Source organism: Labrus mixtus, chromosome 15 (assembly GCF_963584025.1).
Source record: "Labrus mixtus chromosome 15, fLabMix1.1, whole genome shotgun sequence".
Taxonomy (NCBI): domain Eukaryota; kingdom Metazoa; phylum Chordata; class Actinopteri; order Labriformes; family Labridae; genus Labrus; species Labrus mixtus.
Window position 1 is genome coordinate 9,641,692 of NC_083626.1, and position 20,240 is coordinate 9,661,931.

General features: G+C 42.0%; 1 protein-coding gene across 1 annotated transcript; it reads right to left on the reverse strand.

Moving 5' to 3' along the window:
• Window positions 1-4,439: 4,439 nt before the first annotated feature.
• clcn6 (chloride channel 6) lies at window positions 4,440-19,874 on the reverse strand. Its single transcript, XM_061057088.1, has 23 exons — window positions 19,776-19,874; window positions 18,773-18,832; window positions 18,569-18,634; window positions 17,554-17,619; window positions 16,860-16,926; window positions 16,488-16,594; window positions 16,131-16,257; window positions 15,563-15,630; window positions 14,498-14,556; window positions 14,269-14,401; window positions 12,884-12,997; window positions 12,627-12,793; window positions 12,425-12,536; window positions 11,752-11,881; window positions 11,447-11,600; window positions 10,442-10,598; window positions 10,195-10,301; window positions 9,921-10,107; window positions 9,455-9,615; window positions 8,278-8,434; window positions 7,871-7,978; window positions 7,226-7,351; window positions 4,440-6,255 (listed from the first exon to the last, which is right to left on the reverse strand). Exons 1-23 carry the CDS (start codon window positions 19,848-19,850, stop codon window positions 6,175-6,177), a joined length of 2,589 nt encoding a protein of 862 aa, XP_060913071.1. The 5' UTR covers window positions 19,851-19,874; the 3' UTR covers window positions 4,440-6,174.
• Window positions 19,875-20,240: the final 366 nt, after the last annotated feature.

Below are 20,240 nucleotides of genomic sequence, written 5' to 3' on the forward strand. Positions count from 1 at the left end.
TATGTAAATAACTCCATTGGATCTGCAGAGTCCCTCTGCACTTTTAAGAAAAAGCTAAAGACCCAGCTCTTTAATGAATACCTACTAACTTAATGATGATGGTCTCCATATTATTGATGATGATGATGGTAATGACGATGGTTTTTGTTTGATAACAACAACTTATAAGATGGTTTCTATAGAGATTAGAGCTCTCAAGAACTGCAGTCAGTGTTGTGCATTGCCTCTGGTCACTTCCTGTCAGCACCTGTGTGTCCAATCAGACTCAAAGCTGATCGTTTGCTCTTTCTGACATTGTTCCCTTTTTTCTAGATCCTTGCTTGTGTTGTACTTACTCTCTGATGTACATCGCTTTGGATAAAAGTGTCTGCTAAGTGAATTGTAGAATATGGCGCCTTGAAACGGCAGTCTGAACAGGTCTGTTGATATGAAGGTTCCATAAAGTTTAGGTGTAGCTCTGAACCCTGACAGTTAAGACTCTGACGCAGCATGAACATTACCAGGACTCTGAAACTGAAGCCCTGTCTTACTTGATTATTTACCAACTGAAGTGTCAAAATGTCTGCCGTTACTTCCATCTGGAGAATCAAGTCGAGTTTTATCACCATGCATGCCCGTTCAATAAACTTACCTTTAAGTGGATCGTGTGCTGAGCTCTGTGGATCCTGACACTGATGTACGACAGGGACTGGGACTCTCATTAGATCCTGGACAGGTGCAAAATCATTTGGCCACAAGGAGGCCATTAGCAGACCTGAGACCAGCAGCAGGTTCTCCAAACAGTTCAGGTGCAGCGCTGTAATAAGTAGACCTGACACGACCAGTACAGAGGTGTAACGACATGATATGAGACCTGTTCAATTATATGCATCTGTTGGATTTTGAACAGGTGGTTGAATACCATAATATGAGAAATGAGTGAGCTGAAGCATGCCTCGATAAATTCCTCTAAACTTACAGATTTTCCTCCTCTCAAACTTTTCTCTCACCCTGTGACGGTGCAGAACGGTCGGCTATAAAACGTACTTAACGTTCTGTTTTTCATCATCATGTAGCTACATCTGAATTTATGGAGCGTGGTTTATTATCAATGTCTGCAGGCCATTTGATGCTCAATAAGTTTAATGAGATGAAAACTTTCTGTTGTGTTTTATTTTGAAATATGTCGTTTTAACTCTTAAGCAGTGAAACCCTACGAGCGGCTCTGTCAGCGTGCGTCTCTTCATGTGTTTAAGATTCAAAGGTAAACTAAAGACCATCTGTGGACATAAAGTTGACCTCTGAACTCTGAAAGCAAAGCACAATATTTGTTTTATTATCTTGACAGGACTTTTTAGTTTAAAACATTAGTGAACCCTTTATGTGTTTCAGCTCATTTTTAATTCTGATTAAATCGCTGAATTTCAACAGTTAAAAATGTTAAATCACATTTTAATTGCATGTTTGAAAATCCTTTATTTTGCATCTAGAAACTGTTTTTGTGAGGCTTTTATTTTGAATATTTGTACTGTCTTAAGACTGATGTTTCTTTACTTCCTGTTTGATTACAAACCTTCATTTATTTTTGAAATAAAATAAGGAACTTCCTGTAGATCAAAGGTTATAACTTTTACTAAACTACAGAAAATGGAACTCGTTAGGGGTCGAACACGCAATGAAAATAACTAAAGAGGACGTCAAAAGGTCGTTATTAATTTGACTTGTCATAGGGTTACCTACAGTGTGCCTGAAGGGACAAAAAGCATGCGATTAAAACAATTATTAATTCATTAATTAGTGCAGTAATTCTGACCAACCTACTTTAAAGCATGATTTTAAAAGTAGCATTCCCTCAGTGCTCCGTCTGCCGACCCCAAACGTTTTCCTAACCAGACCTACAGCATGCACACATATCTATTCAGAGAGGACTTCATGCACAAAATGCATTCATGCTCTTCATCAATACTCTAAAGGCAAGAGCTTAAAACTATTAATGACAACAGGAGGAGGAAAATAAACATTTTTAATCGACTAGGGTGAAAGATATCTAAGTACACAAAGATGTCAATAAATATAAAAGTAGTTTTTGTGTATTTCTGAAAGTGGTTATTTTCTTAACATGAATAATCTTAAACTAATAAAAGTACAGTGGAAATAACTGATGTTAACTCGAGCTAGGAAACACTGACGTAACTATCATTCATCAATAACGAGCTAGCTTAACTACAACAGATAATTGATCTGTGCAGCACCTTACCTCTGCGTCTTTTTCATATTTTTCCTCCTCTTCTTCTGTTTCGTCCCTGGGCTCCCAAGGGCTTTGTTGTTGTTGTTTACATTACGGTCATTTATAAACGTGATATTAATCCGTACGGTCAGTGTCTCTCACTTCTAATAAGTCACCTGCCCTCCTCCTCCACAACGAGCAGGTAACGAGCAGCTGTGTTGTGATGAGCCGCCTCAAGCAGGAGACAAGAAAATAGAGCCTTTTTAAATATTTGATAGTTGTGTTTTCATGGCTTCTTTTGTATCATTACTAAATAACAGCATGAAAATGATATTAGATAAATAATATTTAATCATATTTAAACGCATTTTTCCTTCTATTTCTTCTTCTTATCTTCAACTTTTCTGCCGCACTCATTTGGGGCGCCAGCCTCCATAGGGGGCGCCGCAAATGCTAGGGGCGCCTATGGAGGCTGGCATTTGCCTATACTGCCTATCGTGGCAGACATTGGTTGAAGTTTTTACAGGCTTACAAACTGCTACAGATGAGGGATTTTCTTTGTTCTTTTTTTCACAGAACATGAGTTATTAATTTCTGCCAGGACCTAAAGACAATTTCAACTAAAATCTGAAAAAGTGGATTTGGAGAAAATGACCAACACTGACTTTAAAGGTATTTAAGGGCCATGCATTTAAAAAAACAAGAGTTATTTATACTACCCACAAAAAGATCTTAATAACTTGAAGAGGTTTTCTTACAGCTCTGCAACATGATGTTGTTAATCCTCGTTATAAATAAAGTTGTTCCAAACGAAAACAAGAAGAGAAACTTTGTGTGATTGACAAAACAGAAGGTCCTTTATTTATTTCAACAATAATAAAGGCACAAGGCAGACGACTCTCTGCTTTTATTTATTTTTTGTTCTGCAGCAAAAATGTGCAAGTCCTCTACATCTGTAGAAAACGACAAACTCCTAAACAAGCTCAGGGCGCCGTCTAGATCAGAAATGATTTGGCAAACAGTCGCAGGTCTGGCTTCACCGTCGGATATGTACCGTCCCAAGCCGCTTCTCTTAATCTCATGTTCTGCACCTCCTGCCATGCTGTCTGCACTGCTCCAAATGGATAACATTAAAATCATAATTTATAATAAAACAACAAGAGAGTGACGCTTATGAACAGGTTTATAATCCAGGACGGCCTCGGTCCTTTAGAAATGCAGCTGCTTATTATTCACAGCACAGGCAGCAAATCATACAAATAAAACGGTATAAAAAATAATCTCTTAAATAAAATCAAAGCAGAGACAACAGAGGCAGGTAAGGAATGTTGTTGTTCATGTATGTGCCATTTTAAACCCGACATATAGTGGTCTTTAAGGAAAGTATAGCGCCCACTTCCTGGAACTGGTCGTTGCTCTGAGTCACATTTTTTAGTCCCTTATTGATGATGAACGTACGTACAAGGAGAGTGGACCCGATGTGTTGCTAAATAAAAACGCAAAGCGGAGGACTAAACGGAATATTTTAGACATGAGATTCATTCAAAAGGGATTCCTGCAGTTTTTATCGATCCGATGCACCGTATTCCCACAGCGGCCATTTTTATTTAACATCCACTAAAATTGCCGTCAGGTTGCACATTTACAGAGTAGAGCGTCATCAGGTTTGCAAGATGCGTCTACGTTGCCGCCATCTTGGACAGCGCCAGCCGCGCCTCCTAAAGACTGTAAATCTTTAAGTGCTTTCACGCTTGCACAAAAATAAAAATAAAAACTCCTGGAGGTTTTTGGGCAGCCATTGTTTTTAAATCCACCACGAGGCTGATTTGCCTACTTTATGGAGTACTACAGATGCAGATAGGACAGAAATCCACATTAAGGACTCTTTTAGTTATTTAAAGAAATCGGGAGAATATCCGGAGCAGACCTCCTGAAATTCTCTGTAAATGTCAGGTGTGCAGATGTTTAACAGGTTCATGAGGACAGAAGGATATTGAGCTCGCCGTTTGGTGAAAATGGCCGCTGTGAGAACAAAGTGAGTCGACAAAAACTGTGAGAGACTGTGAGACGTACAGTCTGTAACACATTCTAATACTGAAGTGACTGAAGGACGGTGAAGTTATATCTACATGATATCACAAGTGCAAATGAACATTTCTAATGTATTTACAAACAGCTGCAGTGGTTAAAAGTGTCCATCTGTGAACGAGCTAACACGGTCACTAAACTACTCTGAGGTTTAGTTTTTATATTCACAGGCCGTGAGGGACTTCAGCCTGCGTTTAGTGCAGATCCTCCAGTTACTTAAACACACAAAAATAAAAACATGAGGACAAACAGTCCAAAAATAAAAGTGCTACAGTGACAACGATGATAAAGCGTCATTAAAAATAAGTCAAATAAAAGATTCTGTTGTGAAGGTCGAAAGGAAACCTTTACAGGTGATATTTCACTTTGGTCATAGTTCAAAGGTCACATATCCTCCTCCTCTTCAACTCAGTGTAAATAAGTCTCAGAGCTCCTCAAAACATGTGTGTGAAGTTTCTTGTTCTAAATCCACTCTGATCCTGTATTTGATCATGTCTATAAACCCCTCTATTTCAGCCCTGCACAGAACAGGCTGTTTCTGTACTTTTAAATATGTAAATGAGCTCTGTCTGACCACGCCCCCTCTCTGGAAGGACTTGGGTGTCTCAGGCTTTCTCGCTCCATGTCCTATTGTTTACAGTGAGAAGGCAGACTCAGAGGGCAGAACAAACACCTAGCTGTGGGAGTGTCACCCACCTGGGGGAGGGGTTACTGCCCTTTGTGATGTCATGAAGGGAAAATCTCCAAACAGCCTGTTTGAGCACACATTTTCTGAAAAGTGGAGCAGGCTAAAGACGGAGAGGATGGACTTTTCTCATCATTGGGGGGTTTGTAGACAGACTAGGGACACATATTAGTGTCGGCAGTAGATTTCCTGTTTTTTAAATTTCCTGTTAAATTTATAAAAACAAATTATTACAACTTCAATATCTGATCTCTGGAGGAATCTTTCCTGCAGATAACATCTTAAAATACACACAGCAGCTTTGAAAGTTTGTGCTCTCATTAATGACGCTTGTGTGCAGATTGATTTTGGGGTTATTTCTGTAAATGTATGAGCAATGAGCTTTAAGGCAACAGACAGGTGAAAAATTAAAGGAAAGATCTGAAACATGATCTCTGAAGGATGGCGAGTATTTCTTATCAAATGCCATGGCCTTACGACGCTATTATCAAACTCAAGGTGCATTAAAACATCTCCTTCCTGACACACTTCTGGTGTCTGTTTCCTTTAATTCCTCTTTCTCTCCCAGACTTTCTGCTTCTCTGCGGCTCTCTGTTTTTCAGGTAGTACTTGTGTCTCGAACCAGCAGAAGCAGAAGCCGATGAGGTCACCTCATCTCTTTGAACAACTGAACAATTTGTTCCAGTCAACTCAAAGTTTGACCTTTATGTGTGCAAATAACCACGGAGATAACGCAGAGCAGAGATTCTGTTAAATGAGTCTGAATCATGTTGAGCGTTCTGCAGCTGATTTAAAAAAAAAAGAAGAAGACTCTAGTGTTGTTACCAGTTCTCTAATTGACAAGAGGTAAATTAGTTGATGAGTTTGGGGGAGATTAAAGACTTTTAAAAACATTTTCTAAACAAATCGAGGTGGTGAAGTGAAATCTAGTTCTGTAGCGCTGGCGAGAGGAATGCTGACAACATGAGCCGTAAGTGAAATAAAACTGAACGGTTTCCTTTACTGGAGACCTGTGATCCATACTGTACCACAGAGTGTGTGTGTGTGTGTGTGTGTGTGTGTGTGTGTGTGTGTGTGTGTGTGTGTGTGTGTGTGTGTGTGTGTGGTAATGTGCCGTTTGGTTTGGGAACGCCTCCATGGGGTCGGGGCGCTGACAGGACGGGTCACAGACGAGGGCTCAGGAACACGGTCTGAGTCAGATGGTGATGTAGTGTTGTCTCAGTTTGGCCACCAGGAACTCGTGGGTTAAATTATGTCTCGTGATGATCCCGACAATCTGGAAGAAAAGACGGTAAAAAAAAAAAGTTGGTTTGGTTCAGATGTTAGTGACAGCGTGCAGAGCTGAAACTTTTTTATTTGGAGGTGAATCTTTATCAGAAAAATGACCAAAAGAAAAAAACACAAATCATATTAAAGAAGTGGACATAACCTCCGAGTCTGAAGAGTAAAGCGAATGCTGAAAGGCGTTTAACAAAATATCGGGGGCGTCTCCTGTCATGAAGGGGGAGGGGGATGCAGGTGCGGACCAGGGAGGTTATCCAAGAGGATGGATGAGGAGAAAAACTAAAATAATCCTGAGCAAAAACAAACACGCTTCCTAAACTAAATAATGCACAGATAAGGAGGAACTTCACCACAGAGCAGCTGACTTCAAACTAAATTGTCCGTGAGACCCGTTTTTTTCTGAGCACCGGCGCCTTTTTTGTGCGGCTGCTCCGAGCGTTCAAGATCAACTCTTCAGAAAGGCGCTGTTGACATCACCGGCGCTCTTTTCCAGATGTATGATATTCCCCGTAGATTTTGTGTCACATTGGGAAATAAACAATCTCAAATATAAAACATGCAGTAAAAAGTAAGGGAGCAGTGACGGTCATACAGCGGCCGTTGTCAAGAGACTGTTGTCATGGAGACAGGATGGACGTGCAGCGCTTTTCTGCCCGGGAAAAAAAAGTGTAAAAGAGTAGAAACACATTTTGAAGTGTGTAAATGACCTCGCTCCTGAAACAATCTGTAGCAGCAGCTGGTTAGTCATCACTGCCTTAACCCTCGGTTTACTTTAGCTCCACCCACTTCTCCAAATATCCTCTCTTGTCCAAAATAAACCAAGATGGTAGCCGCAAAAACTGAACTAAAGGGTTACATCATCATGGTGGCTTCATACACGTCTTATCTTCAGAACACACTTTTAAAAATTCATCTCGTAGGATCTTAAACCTCCCTCCTTCCTTATTTCCACGAGTACTCACCTCTCCGACTGCATTGACCACGGGTAAATGTCTCAGGCCCATGGTCCTGAACAGGTTGAACACCTGGGAGATGCGGGTGTTTGGTGACACTGTGTACGGACACGGGTTCATGTAGGGGGTGACGTCCTGGAGGAAAAAGGAAACAGCGTTATTTTTTATCAACACTGCAGGTGGAATACTAGTCTGCAAACTCAAAAAAAAAAGTGTTCCACGGCTGATCGTGCCATGAATGTTGCAAATCTAGAAACTTCTATCTGCCTCGTCTCATAAATCTCTGACAGCTGGGCATCGGATTTCAGTTATCAATGAGGCTAAATGTTCTTTTAAATAAATATCAGCTGACATAAATACACCTGGCATGACGATGCTTTTGTTATCATCACCTAAAAGTGGAGTTTGTAAATACGACTGTTGTTTTAATAAAGGCTTTTCCACACAGAGAGGAAGCAGATACTGCACAAAGCATGCATGTTGTAAAATGTAAAAATGTGCAAACACCACCGGAGCTGATTCACTGTTTGCTCAGCGGGAGTTGGAGTTGCCATCTCATCCTATGGGGATATGGTTCGTCTAATTTGTGCAGATTAAAGTGGACAGAAAAGATGCACGGTGAGTCCATCTGTTTGTGTTGAAAATGGGTCGTACCACTATCATGCGGGGGTTTAGCAAGGCAAGGTCCAAGTCGTGGATGTCAGGGTATCGTGGGTAATCTTCGGTCATCTCTGCGAAGGACAGCCTGGGCTGAGTGGCGCTCTGTGGTGGACGACGTGCAGAGAAATTCAGTTAGACTGACGGGAAACATTTATGCAAAAAAGTACTTAAAGGTGCGTTTTTTTGTTTGTTTGTTTGAACCGATTTGAGACATGACCCTGCAGAGTGAAGACATTTTATCAGTCCTCACATTTTCAAAGTTTAAGAAACAGTGCGGAGTAAGTTTTGGTTAAGATTAGGATCAGGTTTAAGGTTTATGTCGAGGATGCATCATGTCAAGATGGTCCTCACAAAGGTATAAGAAAACAGTGTTTTTGTGAGTGTGTGAGTGAGTGACAGACCGACTGGCTCTCGGTGTAGCAGACCCCTCTGATGAGCAGGTTGACGAGCTGCGAGCGCAGGATGAGGCCGTGGAAGGTGAGGGGTCTGAAGCGCTCCTCCATGGTCCACTCCTCGCTGGGGGACTGGTCCGGGTACAGGTTTGGATAGGGAGCGTGTCTGCAGGTGGACAGTTTAACAGTCAACACAAGGACAACCACTCTGTTTGAACAACGACCACACACTATTTATTTCACATCCACTTTGTCCCACTAGAGGACCTTTGTTTTGCAGCAGGAGAACACAGAAGACAACATCAGCAGTGAAAACAGACTCAAATAAAAATAAACTTTGAAGTCTGTGAAATATAAATGTATCTTTTATAATATAATAATAATATCCTGAATTCATAAAAGCGGTTTTCAAGGGGACAAAGGAAGCTTCACATCAGCATACACAAACAAATCAACGGATACTTAAAGCTGATGCAGAGTCTGTGCTGCTCTCTACTGGAGGCTGATATGCATCACACGTCTTTATTCCCATGAGGTTCTTTGATTTGAATGAAGCATGAAAACTTCAAACTTCAACTTTAAATCTGTGATTTCGGTAATTGTTCTTATTTTAATTTTATTAGTCTGATTTGGTTGTCTGCTTGTTTACGCTCTGCCTGTTGCTTTAATTGTCTCTCTGCTTTTATTTTCTGTTGTAAAGCACTTTGTTACTTGTATAGAAAAGTGCTATACAAATAAAGTATTATTATTATTATATTATTAAACAACAGATCTCTAAGATAAATCGCTGAAAAAGTGAACTGTAAAAAATGTTTTTTCTTGAACTAAACCTCATTAGATACATGCATAAAATAAGTGCAAATAATTTAAATTAATGAAACCTTTATTGCCCCGAGGGGAAGAAGCCTTGGACAACCTCACAGCACAGCGCATAAAAAAGCAAATCCACAAACTGATCGCTAAAGCAAGCTGTGCCAAGTTGTTCCTCTCCAATCAGAGCTTGTTGAGAAGCTGAACGCTGCTCGGTGTGTGTGTGTGTGTGTGTGTGTGTGTGTGTGTGTGTGTGTGTGTGTGTGTGTGTGTGTGTGTGTGTGTGTGTGTGTGTGTGTGTGTGTGTGTGTGTGTGTGTGTGTGTGTGTGTGTGTGTGTGTGTGTGTGTGTGTGTGTGTGTGTGTCTGTGTCTCACCTCCTCTCTAACATCTGCTGCAGCAGGTCCTCGCCCTCCTCTGCCGGCTCTGCAGCGGCGTTCTGCTCGTCACAAACGTTTCTCAGCTCGCTGGACGGGTACGACTTCATGGACTGACAGCGCCGCCGCTGTTCTCCTGCGCGGGACATCACGCTGGATTTCTACAAGCAACGACGGCAGACATATTAGAAATTAGAAAAAACATGCAAATATTAAACTTTAGGATTCATTTCTTACTTTCTGTCATTTTTAATGTAGAAAAGTGATTGTTATAAACCTCCTGCAGACACTACACTCAAACCTCTACCGCTATCTTGGACACAATAGGTCCAGTAGGTGGCGCTGTACTGCGTGCTTTGTTTTCAGTGTTGCAGGATGTGAAGAGAAAGAAGTTCAAATTCTCTGAAGCCCTTCTGAACATGAGTCTGAGCTTTGAAAATGTGTGTTTTGATTTCTGAGGACAAACCTTGAATCTGATGTTGTTGCTGACCAGGATGTTTCCCTTCATGAAGTCTCGCTCGTTCTGCCGGTTCTCGGTGACCACGGGGAAGGCGTGGTAGACGGTGGTCCGCAGGATGCTGACCAAAGACTGGACCCGGGTGTGGGGGTACACGTAGGTCAGGTTTGTCTCCATGATGTCGCTGGCTGTCAGCCTTGAGAAACAATACAACAAATAATGTTGAACACACTCAGATTGATCAGAGAAACTTGAACAACTTCATTGCCGTTCCCACTCTTACTTGTCCATCTCGACCTCCGTCTCCCACTCCAGCAGGGGAACTCCTCTCAGCTGGATGTGGATGTCATAGATCCCCTTATTGAAGAAATCTCCGGTCCACTTTGCAACCTGATAATCAACACAAAAGCCTTTTAAAACTTAAACTGAACAAACAACATCTCACTTTATCAAACTCACTCTAAACCAATCAGACTCATTCCTGCAAACTGAAGACATGAAATGATTTGTACAAATATGTTTAATGTTACCATTAGAGTAATCATGATAGGCAGCCCGTATGTGATCTCATTGGTGGATTCAATGAGGATGACGGTCAGACTGATGGTCATTCTGACCACGCCCCCAAGGAAGGAGGCGGCTCCGATGAGGGCGAAGGTCCCGGCGTAGATGTCCATCCCCAGTTTCCTACCAGAGGAAACACACACACACACAGACACGCAGTGAGAACCAGTATCACTCCAGTTCGAGCGGTGGGAGGAGGCGGAGCTGAAAAGAACGTGTATATGGAGGGGACAAAGACTTGAGTCAACAGACTGTTTCTGATGCAGCTTTGTGTTGACAGACATTACTGTCAGCTGAGAGGAGCTCAAAGCCTGGAGGAGAAAACCGTCCAGTCAGCAGACGTGGATGGACGGACTGGTGTGGACCTGCAGCACCAAGAGGGATCCTACTGCAGGCTCCCCCTTCTCCACCTTTTTCGAACAGTCCCCCTGTGGTCTAAATGAAACATCTGTGCTATGCTTTGGTCAAAATATAACATGAATCAAGCACCAGAGGAGGTTTGTGACCCTGTATAAACCAGCTCTCTCAGAATGCTCCGTTTTGGTGTGTGTGTCTCTTTGAATGCAATGAGCCACACATTTTTTTTCTCTAACTAATTTTTCATTTATTTATTTATATATTTATATATATATATTTTTCTCACTACTCCCCACTAGGTTCCGCACTTTAATGCATCATGCTGTCACGAACACATTCACACCTTTCTAACACACTACCTGAACATAAAAATCATTGCTTGACTTTCATCTCATTTAAATGTATTTGTCTGTATTGTTACTTTGAATCTTTGCTTATGTTTTGCTATTTTGTGTCTATTTTGTCTGTTGTATTTTTAAAAAAAAATTTGTCTTTGTGTATTTGTTCTCACTTTAGTTGTCACGTCTGTTATGTCTATATATTCTTGTTTCATTTTGTTCACCTTATCACCAAAAATAAATTTAAAAAAAAGATGAGGAGAAAATGAGTCTTACACTTTGAGGATGTTGGCGACCAGACGTCCAAAGGCGGCCCCACAGAGCAGAGAGGGGACGAACAGGCCGCTGGGAACAGACACACCATACGTCCAACACGCCAACAGGAAGTAGAGCAGGAAGAAGACGGACAGAGTCACAGGGCTGAAGGTACCTGACGGGAAGAACCAGAGGATGTGTCGTTTCAGGGCGGTCCAACGGTCTCATGATTCCTCCTGAGAGGACTCTTACAGAAAGCGTAACGACTCTAATGTGCAGGAAATGAAATTTAACTTGTTCATCATGTGTGTTTCTGCTCGTCTCACCGTCCTGGTGGAAGAGCTGGTGGATCGCCGCCTCCTGCGGGTTGAAGAACAGCGTGGCCATGTCGTTGTACGTTTTGTTGGTGCAGAAGAACTGGCGGATGGTCGAGTTGATGTCTTCAACCCCTGACAGCTGAAAGAAAGCTCGAGATTTAATGCGAGATAAACAAACAAGAGTCTTTTTTTTTTTAAGATTTATTTTGGGGGGGTTTTTGTGCCTTTAACGGAGAGATGGGTAGAGCTCTACAGTGGGTAGAGCTGGAATTCAGGGAGAGAGAGTGGGGAATGACATGCGGGAAAGGAGCCACAGGCTGGATTTGATCCTGGGCCGCCAGCTTGGAGGACCACAGCCTCTGTACATGGGGCGTGCGCACTAACCACTGAGCCACCAGCGCACCAACAGTCTGAATGTGGAGAGGATCTGGAGGGAGTTCAGCTCAATTTAAGAATATTAAATTTTTTGCCTGTAGCTTTTGAACCACAGGTCTCAGACATAAATGTTTGCATCTACAGTATTTACTGGTTGCTGTGGTTACAGATCAATAAATAAATAATAAAAATAAGCTCCACTTGTTTGCAACTCAACAGATTATCTGCCATTTTCTTTAAAATTTGTTTTTAGTGACTCCTTTTGAACATTTCTCTCAATGAAATAAAAAAAAAGTGTGATGCTCACTGTGCTGTTATGGGTCGTCGGTGTGGACAGGTCACGACACTCGCCCAACAACAGGGACGCTGCAAATATCACCATTGTTGTCACCATGGAAACAAGCAGACTCTCTAGGACCCTGGAACAAACGCAGGAATCAAATCAACGTCTGGATCACACGTTTCAAAAACAAACTTAAAGCCGCCTTTAATGGACAGGTAGAACTCACCTGATGAACTTGGCCTTGGGGTGAATGTGTTTGATTCGATACTTGGACAGACTCTTGTTCAAGCAGTTGAAGAGCGCCCCCAGCAGGCCACCCACCACCCCCATCAGGACAAAGAAGGCCAGGTCCACCACCGTCCACAGGTGGCAGTTCTTATCTCCATCGGAGCACTGCTCAGAGTTTCAAATCAAATCAAATCAAATATGTCATAAGGAATAAATTAAAACTTCTACCTAAAGAAGACTGAATAAACTTTTTACCTTGAACTCTCCGAAGTTGAGCAAACCGGGCAGCTGGAAGGAGCCCCACTTGTTGAAGTTGATCCCTGAACGGAAGAAGTTGAGAGTGAAAGTCGCCGACATGGAGCAGAAGAGCTGAAAGAGAAGAAGAAGAAGACTCAGTCTGTGTTCATGTACTTGATCTGAAGAGTTTTCATAGGGCGCTGATGGACTAGAGGTCAGGTCGCGCTCAATGTGAGGAGGCCAAGGTTCAAGTCCGACCTGTGGCTCCTTTCCCGCATGTCAATCCCCACTCCCTGTCTCCTGCTTTCCTACTCTATCCACCGTCCAATTCTAACCATCCATCTATGTTACAACTTATCCGAAGTCGGGTCTCAGTGGTTGCAGGTGAAGTTAGTCAGCCCAGATTTCCCTCTCCCGATCAACATTTTCCAGCTCCCAGGTCAGACAGGATATATAATCCCTTCTTCAAGCTCTGGGATACCATTGGGTCTCATCCCAGTTAGGCATGCTAGGAATGGAAGGATCCTAATCAGATGCCCCAAACTACCTCAACTGGCTCCTTTCGATAGCAATAGCAATTTTATTTATATAGCACATTTCATTACAGATATGCTCAATGTGCTTTACATTGAGGTTAAAAACAAAATCAAAACAGAGCATACAAAAGAAAGAAAGTGTTTCCAGTCATCAATAAGATACAGAGATCTAATCAATAAATTCATACACACGACAAAGCAAACATCAGTTACCACAAACGTGATCATACATACATACACACAAAAAAAAAACTATTCATATGCTTTCGAGAACAGATAGGTTTTGAGTTTTGTTTTAAAAGTAGAAACAGTAGCAATGGACCTCAAGTCAGCAGGGAGAAAAGGATGATGTGATGGAGTTGCTCCCCAAATATCTGAGCTCCTCCCCCTCTCTCTAGACCAGACACCCTCGGGAGGAAACTCATTTTGACCGCTTATGTCTGCGATCTCGTTCTTTCGGTCACTACTCAAAGCTCTTGACCACAGGTGAGGGTCGGAACGTAGATCGACCGGTAAATCGAGAGCTTTGCCTTCAGGCTCAGCTCAACTCTTCATCACAAGGGTTCAGTAAAATGCCCGCAATACTGTTGATGTTGAGACAATCTGTCTGTCAATCTCACTATGCATCTTACCCTCTCTGGTGAACAGGACCTGAAGAGACTTAAACTCCTTCACTTAGGCCAAAGACTCACTACACCCTGACCGTCCTAAGAAAGTCTTCTAACCAACTAGATTCTCGTTGTGGAGAAGAAGAACAATTCTCAAAACAATCTATCAGTTAGTTGCTTTGATCTTAAAGCTTCAAAGTGAGCAGAAAGAGCAGAAACATCTCGTCCCTCTTGCTGTCCATTAGATAAGGTGACGTACCACTTTCCAGGTGAGCGCCTGGTTCCAGAACGACGAGCCCTCCTCCAGACTGAAGAGGGTTCCTCCAATAGGAGCTCCAAAGGCGGCAGCGACTCCGGCAGCAGCGCCCGCCGACACAAAGTCCCGCTTGTCCCTGGAAAAAAAAAAACAGTGACGACACACGATGAGTGAGCTCGACTGTATCCGTCTCCAAATAATCTGACTCTCTCGGGTTGAGCCACAGATTTACCTGTCGCTGCGGAAGTACGGGAAATCAAACCGGATCCTCTTGAAAGTGATGCTCTGAAACTGAAACAGGGAGAAGAAACATCTGCTGAGAACACAGAAGCCATGATAAGAATACGCTTTTCATTAGGAGCATTTACTGAGCTGCAATCATTAAACACGCTCCAGTGGAGGGGAGAGAAGTTCACTTTGTCATTAACTGGTTAATAAGGGGTTTAAACTAATGTGTAAGCCGAAGGGGCGTTTAGTTAAGGAGGTCCGATTTGATAGGACAGACTCAGGAAGAGACGGGGCAGAGGGAGACCTCACTGAACCCGCTTTATTTCAGGAAGACATCGCGTTCCAGGAAGTTCATGGAGTCTTTAAATGCTGACAACACAAAACGAGTGCTGCATTCAGGAAACACGACCCACAAGGTCACATGAGAGGCCGACTGTAACCTCTTCAGGACGGATGGGCAGCTTTGGTCACAGCAAGGGCCACATTCATTTAATTCTAACTGCCAGGGGGCCAAATTGTAGGATACAAAAAACGATTACAGTAAATTATGTCTCAAATTTAACTCAACACATACCAGTGATCAAATATTATTATGGACATATTTCTTGTTTTCATGGGAGATTTTGTCATGTTTCTTCATGTAGAAATTGACTTGAAGGCCACATTGAGGGTTGATGATTTATGTGCCGTGATCAGATCTCCTTCATTGGTCATTATTTCATTAAGGTGTGCAGTACGACATGAAGTTTAAAAGAGTGTCATCGTGAAAGTAAAAGCCAAAGATGATCAGAAGCAACATTGTCCTTCTCTCTTTATCTCTGATGAAGCCCACAGTGTGCTGGACAAAGTCAGACATCTGATTCATATTATCAGGAATGACTTAAGTGATAATGAGGATGATGTGCAGCGTCAGTGCTGCAAACTGTACGCTCAAGCTAACATCCTGGCACTCAAATATCTAATGTGCACGGACATCATGTTAGCAGCTTTTCAGAGCTCACTGTGCTCCGCTGTGTAAATGACTCACCAGAGTAGAGCAGTTTATGTGTTCAGGTGTGTTGTGTTGTACCTGAGGAAGACCAGCTCCCACGATGGCTCCACTGTGAATCATCGGACCTTCTTTCCCCACAAACAGACCTGAGAGGACGCACACACAACACACACCAAGTCAGCAGGTGGACATCCTGACTCACCCACCTCACTGGACGTTCAATTGGTATATCAAAGGTCTATGGCCTTTGATAACAGAAAAAATCCCAGAAGAATTTGTGGTACTGGTTTGCATCTTAGTGTCCATGTAAATAAGTAACAAAACAGGCTTTTTAGAATGAGTGTGTATGTGACTTCCTGTGCTTCTGTAGCCAGCCTCTAGTGGACACTCCAGGAACTGCAGACTCAGGCAGTGCATTTTTTTCAACACTGGAGGTTGCCGCTTGGTATTACACAACTTACCGCTGATTGTAATGCACAGTAATACATGAATAAATATTATTCTTTTAAGTTATTTCTACTTCAGCACATTTTCCTTTTTTGGTTATTTTAATGGATGTGTTGCTATGAAACGTATACAAATGGCTTGAGTAAAAATGTCAGCTGTCAGTCTTTTCTGTTGTGAGTCCTTTGTGTCTGTATTTTACCTCCGGCCACACTGAACAGGACTCCAGAAGCTTTGCAGAGAAACGTTCTTAGCCGGACGATTCCGGGAATCTTTACTCCGTTCAGGTAGCTTTTGATTTCTGGGATCCCCGAACCTGCTGCTACGGGCTGAAGTCAAGACAAGAAAAGCGCTCACATGTTACATGAGTCTACAGGTTGGTGTCACAAAATCCTTTGAGTTTCTTAAAAACACAAAACAGAAGAATCTATCAACACAGAGTGGGAAATTGATTCAAAGTACTCGAGACTATATTTTTTTGGAAGAGTTTCTGGAAGAATCCACAGATTTACAAATCGACAGAAAATGAAATAAACCAGAATGATCTCGGCCGTCTTACCTCGATGAGGACGAGCACACTGGCGATGAAGATGAAGGTCATGTTGATGGACAGGAGCTCCAGCAGAGACAGAGCGAGGCAGCCTTTATCTGTGCACTTCTCCACAGCTGGAGGCGTTTCATTACGGTGACATAACCAGCAACCCTGGAGATTACCCTGTTTATGTGTCATCTAATTAACCTGCAGTGTCAGCGTTACATTAAATTATGAGTCACTGTTGTCCTTACAGAGGAAACTGTACTCAAACTTGTTTTTATAAAATGTTTAAAAGTGTAATGAATGTGTCTTTAAGTGTCTCGTTAGTCTGTAGATCTCTGATGTGAGAGTGACTTCCTCTCTGTCATATTGAGTCGTCTGCATGTTGAAGGATACAATCAGCCACCAAAGACAACTTGACTTTGGTGAAGAGACGAACGAAGAAATCCACAAACAAGCCCACCTGAAAGAGACATGCAGGTCACATCAGAACCACAGATAGAAAGGTAAATGAGTGAATTCATCAAAAGATTGAAAGAATACGAGGTAGCCTAGCGGTTAGCTCCCCATGTACAGAGGCTTAAATCCTGGAGAGGACGCGGCCTGGGTTCAAACCCGACCTGTGGCTCCTTTCCCGCATGTCGTTCCCCACTCTCTCTCTCCCCAGTTTCTGACTCTATCCACTGTCCTATCTCTAAAATAAAGGCATCAAAAGCCCCAAAATGATTCAAAGAATACTCCTTCATTCGGTCTAAATTGGACAAAAAAATTGCCAATGATTCTGTACAGAAATGTGTCCAGACGGTGTTTTTGCAGCTTAGACAGCGGGCAGGAGTTTGACTGAAAACAAGAAATTACACAACATTTGTTTGCTTGGACTTCTTTCTTGTTGACCTGACATCGAAACAGGTCATACTATCATTCGATCTTTTACTAGAAGCATACCAACATTTACAATTCTGTGCAGGAATGATCAAAAAAGAATAACCAGAGACTTCAAAGGTTTCCTGTTTGCAGTTTGTTAAATATATTTTCTTCTCTATTTAACAGAAAATGTTGTGAAGTCTGAAATATCTCAAATGACACCTACCAGGCCGACTGTGACGCCGATAGCAAACACCATCAGCCACCGCACCGCTTCATACTTTCTGGCTTTCTGTTGGAACACAGAGGGGGAAAAATGTTCACTGAGAATTTAGACAAATGAAAATTAACTTTTTTTTGTTTTTATAACTTTTTAATCAGAGCTGAGTTAAGTTACTGTTCGACATTTATCAACCATTTTTCATTCAGTCCAAACAAAAGGACTGAGTTTTCCTTAATACTGATTCAAAGTGATAAAAAACTAAACTTATTTCATAGCTTAAGAGGCTGGTTATGAAGCATTCTAAAGCTGTGGTTCTCAACTGGTGGGTCGGGACCCATAAGTGGGTCGTGAATGTGAGCCTGGAAAAAAACTGTGTCAAAGGTCCGTAACTAGTTTGATTTGTTCCGTCACATGTTTTGTCAACTCCAAATTGCACAATTTTTTCATTTGAAAATCTCATTGGTTGAAAAAAATCTAATATTTGGGTCAGGATTTCTCATTAAGGAGCTGGTGGTGGTCCCAGGGGCTAGACTAGTTGAGAACCACGATCTAAAGTAATTTCTAGAAACTAGTTAAACTGATCTAACTCAACATCAATTATGTAATAAATGAAAATGTCAGTGAATAGACCCCTGTGGAACACCAGGTTTAATAGTTAAAGGAGCTGAGGTCAAACTTAAGTGGGGAAATCCCTTAAAGTAATCTTCAGGGGGATACTGGTAGTGTAGTGGTTTGTGCGAGCGCCCCATGTGTGAAGGCTTCAGTCCTTCAAGCGGGCGGCCAAATCTGACCTGTGGCTCCTTTCCTGCATGTCATTCCCCGCTCTCTCTCTCCCTGATTTCTGACTCTATCCACTGTCCCATCTCTACAATAAAGGCACAAAAATCCCCAAAATAAAATCTTTAAAAAAAAGGTATCTTCAGGGACACTGTAGTATATAGAGTACATCTCGACTCTGCAGGTTCCTCCAGTCTGCATGGTCTTCACACATGTTATCCACCCTTTAAACGTATCTTACCTTGTTGTCCATCCCCTCCAGAACCTCCACATAGGGCTCGTTGATACAGCGGTCATAATCCAAACTCTGTAAAAGCCAAAATAAACACAGTGTTACTATCGCCAAGGTCACACATCAGATGTGTGCATGTGTGCACCAGATGGCATGAAAACATTGACAGTGACCTTCTCTACATGTTTGTTTTCTGCCCCACACGTTTCTCACCTCGTAGTCTTTTCTGGGTAGGATCTCATCTTCTTCTTCGCGGATCTCTCCCAGGATTGTCTTTGAGGACAGACACATCCAGCAAAGCAGAGTTAACCAGGAATTAAACTTTGAGTCGATACCAGCATTTAAATGAAATAACAAAGAGGAAGGCTTTTGAGGTCATTTAAGGTAAAGTAATGTAAGTATTGTTGTCCTTTTAACCTAGCTGTTTTACAATCCTAATTTAAAATTGGGCCAATTGATTATCTACTTAGCAACACCTTCTAATTAAATCAAACAGAGTCTGATGGACGTGGACCGGGTATAAAGGGTTTTTACTTTAGTTTAAAGGGGACATATTATGAAAAATCCACTTCTACAGTGTTTTTGGTCATTGGATTTAAAGAGACACACACACCAAAACGAAGCGTTCTGAGAGAGCTGGTTTATACAGGGTCACAAACCTCCTCTGGTGCTTGATTCATGTTATATTTTGAACAAAGCACAGCACAGATGTTTCATTTAGACCACAGGGGACTGTTTGAAAATGTGGAGGAGGGGGATAATATGTCCTCTTTAAAGGGTATGGGATCAATCACAAAGACAAGAAAAGTTAACTTTGCAAGCCGGATGAAAGAAGGGGTTGTGATATAACATAAAAATATTGTTGAGAATAGTGAAATAACACAAATTAAGACAGTGGAAGTCCTAATTGGCAAGATTTTTAGACGGAGTTCGGTTTGAGCTCTTGAGCTTAAAGAAACACAGAAAGGAATATCCCCCTCATGCAAAGTTACGGTGTAAGTATCATTGTTCTTTTAATCCAGTTGCCACCTTTGCAGAATGAATGAATTGTAAGTTATTGCAGAAGATATGAAACAGAGCAGAGTCAGTGAGCAGCAGCAGGGTGGAGCGAGCAAAGCTGGACCTGTGCTCCGAGCAGAGTCCAGGAGAGACTCTGACTCAAACTAAAACCTGCAAGAGACCCCCACTTTCCCCCAGGTACCATAAATTAATTTACCAGTTCCTCCGGTGTCCGCGTCTCTCCTTCTCGACAGCAACATTGGCAACAAAAACAGTTTCCACAACACGCCATCTTCGTTGTTGTGTCATGCTGTGTTCAAGGCCCGTGGTAAAACCGCCAAATAGAAGACATAAACGGCAAGATTTGTGAACGAATTTCCAGGAACACATTTAAAAATCAGGTGAGACATCATAGTTCATATAAACTAAGATGTAAAAACTGTATCAATATACTGACATTTATTTCCCCTATTCATATCGTCACTTTTGTTAGAATTTATCATATTTCCCATGATATTGAACGCAGCATGAGCGGCACTCCCACAGGGTCATGTGACGACAAAGAGCGTCAAAACTGCGTCTTATTTACGCATAAATAAGCCCGTATTATTCACAAAGAGTGAGAACAAACTCCTTAAACATGTATACATTTATATACAAATAAAACTTTGACATAATACAA